Source organism: Tyto alba, unplaced genomic scaffold (genome assembly GCF_018691265.1).
Source record: "Tyto alba isolate M040663 unplaced genomic scaffold, T.alba_DEE_v4.0 Super-Scaffold_16, whole genome shotgun sequence".
In the NCBI taxonomy this organism is placed as follows: Eukaryota; Metazoa; Chordata; class Aves; order Strigiformes; family Tytonidae; genus Tyto; species Tyto alba.
Window position 1 is genome coordinate 18831886 of NW_024881278.1, and position 12203 is coordinate 18844088.

The 12203-nt window shown below is 39.9% G+C and overlaps 1 protein-coding gene across 6 annotated transcripts in view; it reads left to right on the top strand.

Moving 5' to 3' along the window:
• Positions 1 to 12203, top strand: part of PTPN14 (protein tyrosine phosphatase non-receptor type 14) — a 123812-nt gene that overhangs the window by 76160 nt on the left and 35449 nt on the right. For 5 of the 6 annotated variants that reach the window (XM_032989567.2, XM_032989568.2, XM_032989565.2 and 2 more), the window contains 4 exons: positions 3188 to 3285; positions 5488 to 5555; positions 8470 to 8540; positions 10291 to 10378. In XM_032989567.2, the coding sequence (XP_032845458.1) occupies positions 3188 to 3285; positions 5488 to 5555; positions 8470 to 8540; positions 10291 to 10378 (325 nt within the window). Of the gene's footprint in view, positions 1 to 3187; positions 3286 to 3524; positions 3845 to 5487; positions 5556 to 8469; positions 8541 to 10290; positions 10379 to 12203 lie in introns of those variants that run through there. The other variant, XM_032989571.2, reaches the window with a different exon arrangement.

Consider the following 12203-nt stretch of genomic DNA (forward strand, 5'->3'; position numbering starts at 1 on the left):
AGTTCAACAAGGCCAAGTGCAAGGTCCTGCACAGGGGTCGGGGCAATCCCAAGCACAAATACAGGCTGGGGGATGAATGGATTGAGAGCAACCTTCTGGAGAAGGACTTCGGGGTATCAATGGATAGAAAACTGACTGTGAGCCAGCAATGTGCACTCACAGCCCAGAGAGCCAACCTTGTCCTGGGCTGCATCAAGAGAAGCGTGGCCAGCAGGTCGAGGGAGGGGATTCTCCCCCTCTACTCTGCTCTTGTGAGACCCCCCTGCAGTGCTGTGTCCAGCTGCGAGGCCCCCAACAGAAGAAGGAGATGGACCTGCTCGAGTGGGTCCAGAGGAGGCCATGAGGATGATCAGGAGGCTGGAGCACCTCCCTTATGGGGACAGGCTGAGAGAGTTGGGGAAGAGAAGAGAAGGCTCTGTGGAGACCTTATAGTGGCCTTCCAGTACCTGAAGGGGGCTACAGGGAAGGTGGGGAGGGACTTTTTACAAGGACGTGTAGTGATAGGACAAAGGGCAATGGTTTTTGACTGAAAGAAGGGAGATAAAGATTAGATAGAAGGAAGAAATTCTTCCCTGTGAGGGTGGTGAGACACTGGCCCAGGTTTCCCAGAGCAGCTGTGGCTGCCCCCTCCCTGGAAGGGTTCAAGGCCAGATCGGACGGGGCTTTGAGCAACCTGGTCTGGTGGAAGGTGTCCCTGCTCATGGCAGGGGGGTTGGGACTAGATGGTCTTTAAGGTCCCTTTCAACACAAACCATTCTATGATTACATTTTATGGTAAAATTTTGAGGTTGTTTTGACATTCATGTAGTGTCTTAACTTTGTGTTTGTTTTAACAGTAGCTTTACCTTTATGGCAGATGTGGATTTTACTTTGTTCTGTTAGACTAGAATATGTAGCTCATGCGTGTACATGTAGCATTGACATAAATAGCCTGCTTGGGGATTACAAGTCTTGAAGACCAAATTCAGCGAACACTTGCTTGCCTGTATACTTGATAAAGCAGCTTATGTCAAACTTGTATGCAAGCATGTGTGTTTTCAGAATTGGGATTTAGTCATCGCAAAGAAGTGGAAACAAGCTGATTTGTCTCCTGGACTGAGCCAGTGTTAAACCTGGGACTGAAGCACAGGGCTGAAGCTGTGAAGCTGTGTACTTTTTACGCTGCCTCTCTCAATCAAATTTCAAAATTCCCTGAAGTTTTAATCTTCATTAGGCTGTGTGAAAGCTGAATCTAAACATTTTAAATGATATTATATTTTTCCTGTTTGAAAATGTTCTGCGTTTGGTGTGGAGGGAGAGAGGGGAAGAGGAAGCCTAAAACCAGTAACCCAACAATTACTTTTTAAGTACAAGTAAAAATTTTGAACTCCAAAGGGAACTTCTCAGATGTGAAGAATACGTGCACAGGCCTTCCCTGGGAAGATTGCTCTGCTCTGCATTGCCTGTAGCCTCTAAACACCCTGCTGCCTTCAGAGTACGGGTCTGGTCAGAGCGTTGGTGCTGTCTAGTGGCAAGTTATTGTATCTCACATCACTGAAGGAAGAGTTAACTGAAGAAAAATGTAAAATGCTGCATTTAATTAATAGCCCTCAAAGCATGGCTTTGGGTTATGCTGGTTTTGAAGCACGTAGGTATTTTCTAACACCTCCACACAGAATTAAACAGTAGCATTTGTGAGTATAGTTAAGGCAGTGCAGTCCCTGTAGCATGGGTAATGCTACAGTGGCTCTTCTTTCCTGTTGGGTCTGGGAAGGTGAGTTACACTCTAAAACAAGACTAGAACAGTTTCTTTGCTATTCCCAGAGGTTCAGAGGTAGGGTCAGATGTGTGCTGGTTGCAGCAGAGTCCAGTGAGTAGTTTAGTGCCCCCAGTTTTTCTGACTGCTCTTTGCTGTCCACCTTGCAGAGGCTGCAGTTGCTGAGACTGGTTGGCATGCTTGTGTACCGTTTCTTTCTAACCCAGTTTGTGTCAGGTAATTATTTTTAAAATCCATTCCATTTTAACCAGGTGCCCTTTGTGTTAGGAGGGTGAACAGACATGCGGCAGAAGGGAGCAGTAACCTCATAACCTGTTTCAGCTGCAGCCAGACTGGCATGTCTGGTCACAGCCTAAGAAACCTCTTTGTTGGTTTTTGGGGTTCCCTAACTTGTGTCACCTAGGTGTATCAGTTACTATCAACCCGTCTGGGGGTTGGGTGCATGAGGCTGAGTGCACACTGGGACTGTGGCTATGCTGGTGCAGTACCTCTGCCTTTGGGCTCAGACCTGGTGAGGGGTTGCATGAGAAGGAATTCTGTTTCATCTCAGCTGGGATAGGTTACATATGTCTGCACCAAAAGTTTAAGCTGATGAGCAGAAGATCATTATATCACCATACTTCAACTGTATAACAAAGCTGTCTCCACTGGACTTTAAGCTGATATGCTAGAGGGACAGGTACCTATCCCTGCTGCTTTGGCCAACTCCACTGTGGGTCTGGTCCAGTTCAGCGGATGGGAGAGATGCATGGATGGGGACAGTAAATTTGTTAAGCTTTATGTGGAAAACTTCTTGTTTGTCTTAATCTACTGCATTTCACATGTAAAGGTGAAATGTGACTTCTGTTGCTGTGGTTAAAACTAACATAGTTTGTCTTGTGATTAGTTACTGCAGATCAGCAAGTGCATGATATCAGAAGCTGGTTTTGCTTGATTTGTGTGTCTAAGTCATCCTTACAGACAAGAGATGCCAATTAAAAAAAACTTCTTATGGGCCATAGTTAAAGTTGTGCCAGTAGACCAAAGTATATTGCTAAATTTCTTTTTCTTCTATCAAAATGGTGACACTGGAGCAAAAACAATAGAAAAAATATGGAACAGCCTCTTTTTGTATTGGTGACTGCATGGTCTTCAATAACCTCTACAAAATTTATGGAGGAGGTAATCCCAGCAGGTGTCCCTCTTCTGTGTGGAAAGACAAATCAGAACTCTTTATTTTCCTTTTCATCCACCTGGAAGGACTGCACATATAGGCATCATATTGATTTGTTTTGATAATGTGGAACTTCTGAAGCCAGGTACAGACTGCTGTTTAAGAGCCTGATCTGTTTGTGGTGAGTTTTCTTGCTTTCAGCAGTCTTTTTTTTTTTTTTCTGTAGAAAATGTACAAACATATAGAAGTTCCAATTTGTGCTCTTCTTTTGTTTGTAGATACCAGTATTACCTACAAGTGAAAAAGGATGTTCTTGATGGACAATTACTTTCCTCACTGGAGCAGGGAATTCGACTAGCTGGTTTGGCAGTGCAAGGTAAGATGACGTGACCTGACAGTCCTTTTCCAACATTGGCTTTTTTGGTTTGTTCTGTATGTTGACTGGGCACTAATTAAGGCCTTGTATGACTCCTACACACAACAGCTGGGTTTTCTATTGATTTAAAAGTGCATAGGTGGACTGTCGTTGATGAAACACACCCTCAGGGAGGGAATCATGGACCACATCACAGTGTTCAACTTTCCTATTTCTAAAATCCACGTAAGTGAATCTGAACAAAACTTCACTTCTTCCAACCCCAACCACGGAGTACTTTTCAGTAATGAATTTGCTTCACGTTCTCTGGTTTGAAATGCAATTACATCAAAGAGCATAGCAGCAGCTTTAATTTTGCCTTTAATTAAAAACTTGTTTTGCTGCATAGTGCTGTCTGAAGTATGAAAGAACACATGACCGTAATTGTTATGCGAGTTATAAATTAAATGTAAACGACTTCTTACAATGTGATTTTTATTCTGAGCCTCCTAAGGACATCGATAACAGTGGGATCATATAATGTGTATGGGCAGAGGAAGAAGCCCTGTATTTGGAGAAGGTATGTTTCAGTCTACCCACAACTGACTGTGAGAACTTAAGTTAGAGTTTCAGCAACCATGCTCTGTGCATGTCCTCCGATGGGAGGGAAGGGTGAAGTATATATATAAATAGCAAACATGAAGATCTGATCCTTGAGAATTAAAGGAGAGTAATACTAATATGATCTTTCTTAGGGCAGTAGAAATTCTGGTGTATTATCTTCTTGGTTAAAAATTGAAGAAAACAAGTTTCCTGTCAAATCTTGAAATAAAGCTAAGTACATGTGTAAGATTCCATACTGAATCTTGAAACTTAAGTAAATTAAGTTTTTCCAGTATATAAGTTAGGGCTAGGTAGATGCTGACTATGTTTTACTGGTCCTGTGTTTTTGAAGGGTTTTTTGCTAATTTTGAGAGAGTCGGTCTTTGTAATCAGCTTGAAGTAATCACTTTTATTCTGAATTTTCTACATAGTCTATTATATTTCAGACCACTGCATCAGAATCCTGCACCTAATCTTGTTTGCTTTATACCTGACCTTGTATTACTCCCTTTGTCCTTTGCATGTGATGCAAAGGAAGATATTTGAAATATTTATTTCTTTTAAACTTACAGACTCTGTTTCATGTCCATTTTGATTTCTTTCTGTTTATGTTAAAACATAACTCAGAGGTGAAAACAAAATGAAACTGCATTTTTGGCATCCTGCAATATGTGAAGTTGTCTAGAAGCTTTGAAAGAATGTTTAGATAATATGATTTATGGCGGGGATTTCCAACTTCTATAATATGAGAATCTTGTAGATGGTGTTTGATCCAGTTCAATTAATATAAAATAAAAAGCTCCTGGCAATATATTCTTTTGATATAAGCTGTTGTGTGTTTAACAGATAGATAAATATAGGCTTTGTTTTGTATTTTTTAACATAGTTTAGCCTTTAGGAAGCATTTTCAAAACTCCACGAGGACATTTAGACAAGAATCCTCAACCTGACATGAGTGAATGGGAGCATGGAGATGAGTACCTCTTAGAGATTTGCAAGAAGTAGAAAATCAAGTAGAAAGGTGTGGGCCAGTCAAACTGATACAGTGCCTGTACTATTGGCTGCAGAAGGGTAAGACACCCACATACACACACCCCCCCAAACCATGTTCATGGTTGACAATTTTTAATAGAATAGACTAGTGGGTTTTAACCTCCTAGGCTGTAAAAGTAATCATTGTTTGTACACTTGTGTAGAACAGTAGCAGAGGTAGGTTAATTTTTTTTTCCTTGGTCAGGGTTGTAAACATTGGAGAAGCAAAAGTGTGCACCATTTTTAAAGAGGCTGAGCAGTGTCAGCCTTGTTAGGTGGTGGTATTAGTTCATGAAAGCTACAGAAAAAGAAACTCTTCCACTCCTGATGGTTAAGCATTGCAAATGGTCATAATATTAGGGATCAAAAGAGAGAAATTACTTGTTGGCTGTTATTTGATCTTTGGTAATAACACTATTATTTTCAGACCTCCATGTTAAAAGCTAAAGTACAAGTAGAAATCTTTGTGCTGGTTTGTGGCTTCAGAGAGGACTCGCCCACTTGAAATCAAGCATCTGTGCAAAGGTTGAGTGTGGTCTTAACATCTGTGGAAAGTGCTAAAATGAGTAATTGTGTTGTTTTTTCCAGCCGATTTTGGAGACTATAATCAGTTTGAATCTCATGACTTCCTCCGGGAATATGTCTTGTTTCCTATGGTGAGTTCCTTATCCCCCTTTTTTGTGGTCTTTTATGAATAATTTCTCCATGCCTCAGAGATGGCTTTGTTGATAACAGAGTAAAAGTACCAGCGCTGAACTCTTAATAGTGGAAATAAACTTTGCTCCCCAAAGCCTGCAATATACTTGATTGTATCTGAAATAATATATGCTATGGAAATTTAGCCCTTTTTCAGTTTCTGTTAAGCCTCCACTAGAAATAGGTATCAGCAAAAGAAGTGTGCTTCTTTGAATCAAGGAAAGAATTTGCAGCTATTTAAAAAGGTGTATGTTAGCAGTACTGCAGTATTAGTAACATGGAATAACAAAGGAATATGAGGGCTGCTGATGTAGTAAATGTTGTGTTACAGGACGAATCATGTAGCCTTTCCTCAAGAGAATGTGAATTTACATCAGGTGACTATCAGACTCAAGTGAAGTGTGAATCAGGTCTTCTCAAAATGTTCTCCAGAGACTATGCTGTAAATTTGTTTTAAATTTACACTGGAAACTAATAAATAACGTGAATGCTGAGGGAAGTGTTTTAGGTCACTAATGATGTTAGAAACTCTGGTGACAAATGCCAAGCACTTGCAATCCCTGACACTGAGCCTCTCTGGGAGGACAAATTAGAGAGGAGGAAAAAAAACAAAACAAAACAAAAACCAACCAAACAACAACAACAAAAAAAAGCCTGTTGAGGTTAAAGCTAGATTTATTTTAGATGAACAAGTCCACCAGCACGAGTCTTAGTAAGTGTAAGCTTCATAAAATGTAAAAGATCATGGAATTCTATCTAACTGGAAACAAAATTTAGAAGTGGGGTGGTGTTCCCATGCCCGGAGTGTAGCTGCCTAGAAGTTAAGGCATCTGGTTTCCCTCTGCAATTAGTGGAGCGGTAGAGGGAGAGTGATTCATCTCAGTGTAATTTGAAGGCTTGAGAAAGGCACTTCCAGAAGCATTTAATCCCATTTACCAGTACAGGAACTGCAATGGATAGTCCCTTCTGAAGTCCAAAAAGGTGGCAGCTGCACAGTGTCTTGAAGTGAAAGTGCGATTTTGAGCTGGTAGACAGACTTCAATACCACCTGAAAAACGGAGTCATCAGGAAGAAGGGGAATTAATGAATGTATAGAGATGTGAACATGCCTTGTATAACTAGAATGTGGCTTCAGTATTGAACTTTCACTAAGAAACTTCTGTTAGCCTAACTAGTGGAGCAGGATTTCTTTGGTAGGCCACCTTTATCTGTTGATAAGTAATTAATGATCTTGTGTATAGTTGATGGCTTATGAAGTTGTGTATGATAGGCTAAGTGCAAAAGAAGATGTCTGTAAGTATAGGCAGGAATGTGCTGTCAAGCTGTCACTTGGTAAATTACTGAACTTCTGCAAAGTTCTTTCAATTTACTGATACCATTTTTCTATTCAGAAAAAAAAACAGGGGAGGGTTTAGGCCTCTAGATGAGCTTTCAGGTAGTTAATTTCGATGTGGTTCAGCAGTTTACTCTTTGGGCCCGTCTCCTAGAATGAGAGCCTCCCATTTTTCAGTCAGCTGCCTACATGGTGGTGTGGTCAGCGCTCTTGTGTTCAGCATGTGCTCACTTTGTGGTATCTTGCCTTTCATCCATGCCACTATTGCTAAATTTAACAAGTTCAGCAAAGTGTCTGCTTCCTACAGTCTTCAGAAACCTACTCTGAACTCAACTGTTTCTCTACACATTTCTTTACTTGTCTTTGCTCTTCTGGGGAGGAGTGGATAACGTAATAGTAAATATTTTACTGGAAGTTCAGTGACAGTTGCTAAATGCTGCAGATATAAATTAGTCCTGAAGCAACTGTGAGGATTTGAGTGAATCTCAGGCATAGAAAGAGCCTCCAACAAGAACTTTGCTATAAATTCATTAGTGAAGAGAGCTAGTGGATGAGGGAGGGGCAGCTACATTTGTACTGTTTGATCTTGTGAGGCTACAATGTGTGTCAAATGGCATTTCTTCAGCAGTGAAAAGAACAAAGTTATGTACACAGTACACCCCACAGGTGTGTAGCTGTGCATAGGCATGTACCATGCCATTTTTCATTAGCATGCTACCACTTTCACATTTTTTTGTGGCAGAAGCAAATATCAGAGGGAGGGCCTCATTGAGCAAGAAACAGGCAGTGTATTTAAGTACATTACATGCAGCCTCAAGGCTTTTTTAAATAAAGTAAGAACTTTGAGGTTTTGCAAGAAAGTTTTTCAGCTTCCTTTTTTTTTTTTTTCTTGAATTTTTGAGCAGCCTTCCTTTATTAACTTGCTCCCAATTATTTCAGAATTGTTTCTGCCACACATTATTAAATTTGCAGAAGATAAAAAATTTCTGCTCAGAAATGTGTTGCAAGCATAAAATACAGTTTATTACATATTTGAAGACATAGAAAAACTTTCAATCCCTTTTAACATGAGGAAGGGAGTACCTGTAGATTGCAGGACAGAAAATACCTGTGACTTCATTTTCCATGGTCTATGCATTATTTTGGTCAGTTTTAAAAGGTATATATTAATCTGTAGACGTCCAAGTGTTTTTAAAGAGTTGTTTGGTCCTTATCCAGGAACAGATGCCTTATCCATCCTCTATACTCTGTTCTTTATTTTGGAATAATAAGCATTTTACTGCTATTTTTAGCAGTATCTTTTCATCCTACCCCAAAAATGTATTAAAAAAAAAAAAATCAGACACTTGTGTTCTCCTTGGGCATTTTCAGCATCCCATGGTCTGAATCTTCAGTGCTGTTGGTGATAGATTCTCTCTCTAACTACCTGGAAGAGCATGAACAGGAAACAATCTCAAAACTGCTGCTGTAATTCCTGTCTTGGATTTTACCCTCTCTTTCTTTGTATGACTAGTTTTTCATGCTACTTCATATTTTTACAGGATTGGACCCAGGATGAAGCTGTTTTGGAGGAGCTGACTCAAAAGGTTGCTCAGGAGCACAGAACTCACAGGTGAGTTTGACGTGTTAGGGTTCGGATTATTCTTTTTTTTTTTTTTTTTTTTTTTTTTTGACATCATTCTCCCAGTACTTCCCTTTTCTCCCATTCTTTTATGGCAAAGGTAAACTAGCCTATCTTCATGTTACTATTATGCTACATCTTACTGGATTTTTAATTAGTCTTTTATAAAAGATTATCTGCCTCTTGTGAACACAAAATGGCAAGGAACTTAATCCCAAATAAATGAGCATTTGCACCATAAGGTTTAATAAGCATGTGTAACAGTACTTACAGTGTGTAATAGACTCCTTTTTCTTCGTAGTTTCATTTAAATCCTGAGGGTGAAAGACCCTGTGACTTGGTCAAAGGTGGCCTGAGGGTTTTCTCTCATGCAAGAGAAAGGGGGATACACATGCTTCCAATGTAGTGGAAATTAAAATAACTGGAGTTGGGTTTTAAGTCTTGTTGTGGAAAAATTACAATATGGTGTTACTAGTTAACGAGCTAGGAGTGTATGTATTAGTGCTTCAGTACAAATACCTTCCTTGTAAGCAGGCTTCTTTCATGTCATCTAGGTGTTTTGCTGGTGGATGTATTCCAACCTCTAGAGTGCTGTTCTCAGAAAAATGGCAGTACCTGTATGTCATTGGAAATAATCTTTTTTTGTTATATTATGATTTTGCATTTAAAGCTTTATTACATGAAATGCAATAGCAATACTATGTGAAGGGTACAGCACTCCCCATTATATGACAGAAAATGGTTGTAAAGTGGAGCATACCAATCTTGGTGTCTAAGGCCATTCTCAGTCTGTGTTTAAATGCAAGCTTGGGCCTTTGATGCAACCAAAGGGTTATCTTCCAAGCTGGCCACGAACAGGCCTGGTTCTGTTCTTCTCTCTCTGCCATGGGCTGCTTGTGTGATCTTGGTTAACTCAGACTTGAAAGGAAAGATTTCCCTCCCCTGCTGTGCTCTTTAGTGCTATTTCTGCAACACAAAGAACAAGCACTTATCCTCACTTCAGCAGGTAGATCACAGTCTACCTCCTTTCTCTCCCTTTTTTTTCCCATTTGTCTGGTTCCTATATTTCTGTTTGTAAGCTGTGTGAAGGAGGAGCAAAGAGGAGAAATACTAATAGTGGCCTTCATTTGGAGCAACCTGCAATCTATTCTGACCTGCTTTTGAGAACTGAAATCTGTCTGAATTCCTGAGCTGTGTGACAGGAGCATGTGTAGACACGTGTATAAAAGCTTGCAGCTGGTTTGTTCTCTGTTATGAAAGAGTATCTGTTCAACATTTGGATTTAGTGCCTGTGTTTTTGAACAGGCAACTTGAAAATGTAGGTCTTCCCTTTTAAGAAATTTTAAGAAACTTCAGTGGATTTGTATGCTATTTATGCAAATTAGGACCCATATGGCTCAAATTCGCCATCCAACAGTAGACACAACCTGATGCAATGCCCTGATGTTTTAATAAAGCCTGGAAAACATTTGATGTGTGAAGAAGAAAGTGAGTAATATGATCAGTTCAGTTTGTTCCTCCTCTAATTTGAATTCTGCTTTGTACCTTCAACATTTAGTAATATTCCTCCCACTGCTGATTATGATCCTAATGTTGGAACTTAGTTTTACGTTGTGCATTTCTAGGCAGCATCTCCAAAGGGTCTTCTAAAGTGGTTTGTGAATCCCCCATTTCTTCACTAGTATTTTTTGTGTGCATATAATGTTGAACCATTTGCTGTCTTTTGTTACTCTAATTGCAGTGGCATTACAGCAGCAGAGGCTGAGCTAATGTACATCAGTGAAGTGGAACGCCTTGATGGGTTTGGACAGGAAACTTTCCCTGTGAAGGTATGTCAGTGTATATTATAAAGGAACCTCTGAATCAAACGATGCAGCGACCTTTGGAACACATGCAAGTCATGTTTGTCTAAAAGAGACAAGGCTGGTTTCCCTGTTCTGTAGGGTGAAATGACTGCTGGTGGTTTGAATGGGCATTGCAACATGAGGGTATCTTCAGCCTGTAGTGTTACTTCTCTTCCACCAAAATCCTGTTCACAGAAGAGGTTGTTATGTGCTAGGGCCTGCTCATTTGGGAAGCAGAGATGCTCCTTGCTCTTCCTTGAGTGCTGCCTGAGGGAGAGTGGCTGGGGCAAATGAACCTCAGCTCTGGTTGTCTTTAACAGGATAGGAAGATAAAAGCTTTTCATGTATGTCTAAGCTGCTGTTTACCAAGCATAACTTTACCTTTCCATAGCTTTACATATGCACACAGGTCCGCCACATGTTTAAAATTGAAGGGGGGGGGGTTTCAAGGTTTATTTTACATTTGTAGTCACTTTACCTTTGGAAGCTCCTTTCTGCCATGGATGCCTGGCCTTATGGAACATATTGCCACCATGATAAAGTTGTGCTGAGAATCAGGAAACTGCTTTTACCAGCATGACCTATTTCTCTTTGCTAACCAACACAGTCACTGTAGGTGGTGGACTGCTAGCAATTTTTCTGTTAGTTAAAGATTACTTTGAATTTAAAACCAAACCAAAATGAAGAAACAAAACCCAACACCAATAAAAAGACCTTTCTGCTGGAGTGAAAATTGATCCTTTGGCCAATCTCAAAATTGACCTGAAGAGAAGGAGCTGAATGGCAAAGACTTCTACACAACAACAAAAATTATGGAATGATTATTGCCAATGAATTAAATCAATGTTTTCCTCGGATTAATTCAGATTAATGTTGCATGCTGCTGTGAAGGATTTCTGTGTTGAAATTGTCATTAGATATTATCATGTGTCGTTAAGATATATATGAACAGTGGACTGGGTGCTCTACAAAACTGCAGGAAGTTGTTATCCTTGTATCAAAGAGCAGTGTGTTGGCCTTGTAGACAAATCAAACTGCATTCAAAGAGAAAAATTAAAGATTTCTTTTGTTCCGGTTAGAAAATGCTGTTCAAAATATGTTTCTCTTTCTTTTTATATAGACATTTATGCATATACACATGCACATATGTATATTTGTATGTGTACAAATACATACATTTTCCCAATCTCTTTGCCTTCTAAAACTGCTTCTGGGATGAGGCAGAGGAATGTGTAGTCCTCTAATCACACCAAACTGAAGAATTTCAGCCACAGGACCTCTGCTGACTTGTATATGTGGAAGAATGCTGGCCTATGCGGCACCGAGAATCGGTGCATAGGCTGGGGCTTGAAAATTGGCATCCATCATTTGTTTGCAAAAGGCCTAACACTTAGTAGTTAGAAACAGGTGCAGATACTGTATTGTTGCCTTCCTGAGATCAAGTACAGCAAGGCCATGAGAACAGCTCTAATCTGATCTATTAAAACGCAGGGGTGCCTGATGATTTCTAGAATTTGCTCATGCGCAGTGCATTAACTTCTCTCATATCCTTTCCTCTAGCAATTCTTTTTAACCGCAGTCTTTTTGTTAGCGTGATTTTTATTTACCACTTTAAAGTGTGAATCAATGACTATATACGCAGTTGAGGGGGAGTTGTTTTTGTTGGTAAATATAGGAAAACCTCTTTGTCAATAGCATTAAGCTTTGGTAGGAAAAAAATTTAAAAAAAGGGGGGGACATTTTTAAGAAAACAACTGATGGCAAAATAGAACAGAGAACATGGTTTTCAAACAGGAACCTGCATGGAGAC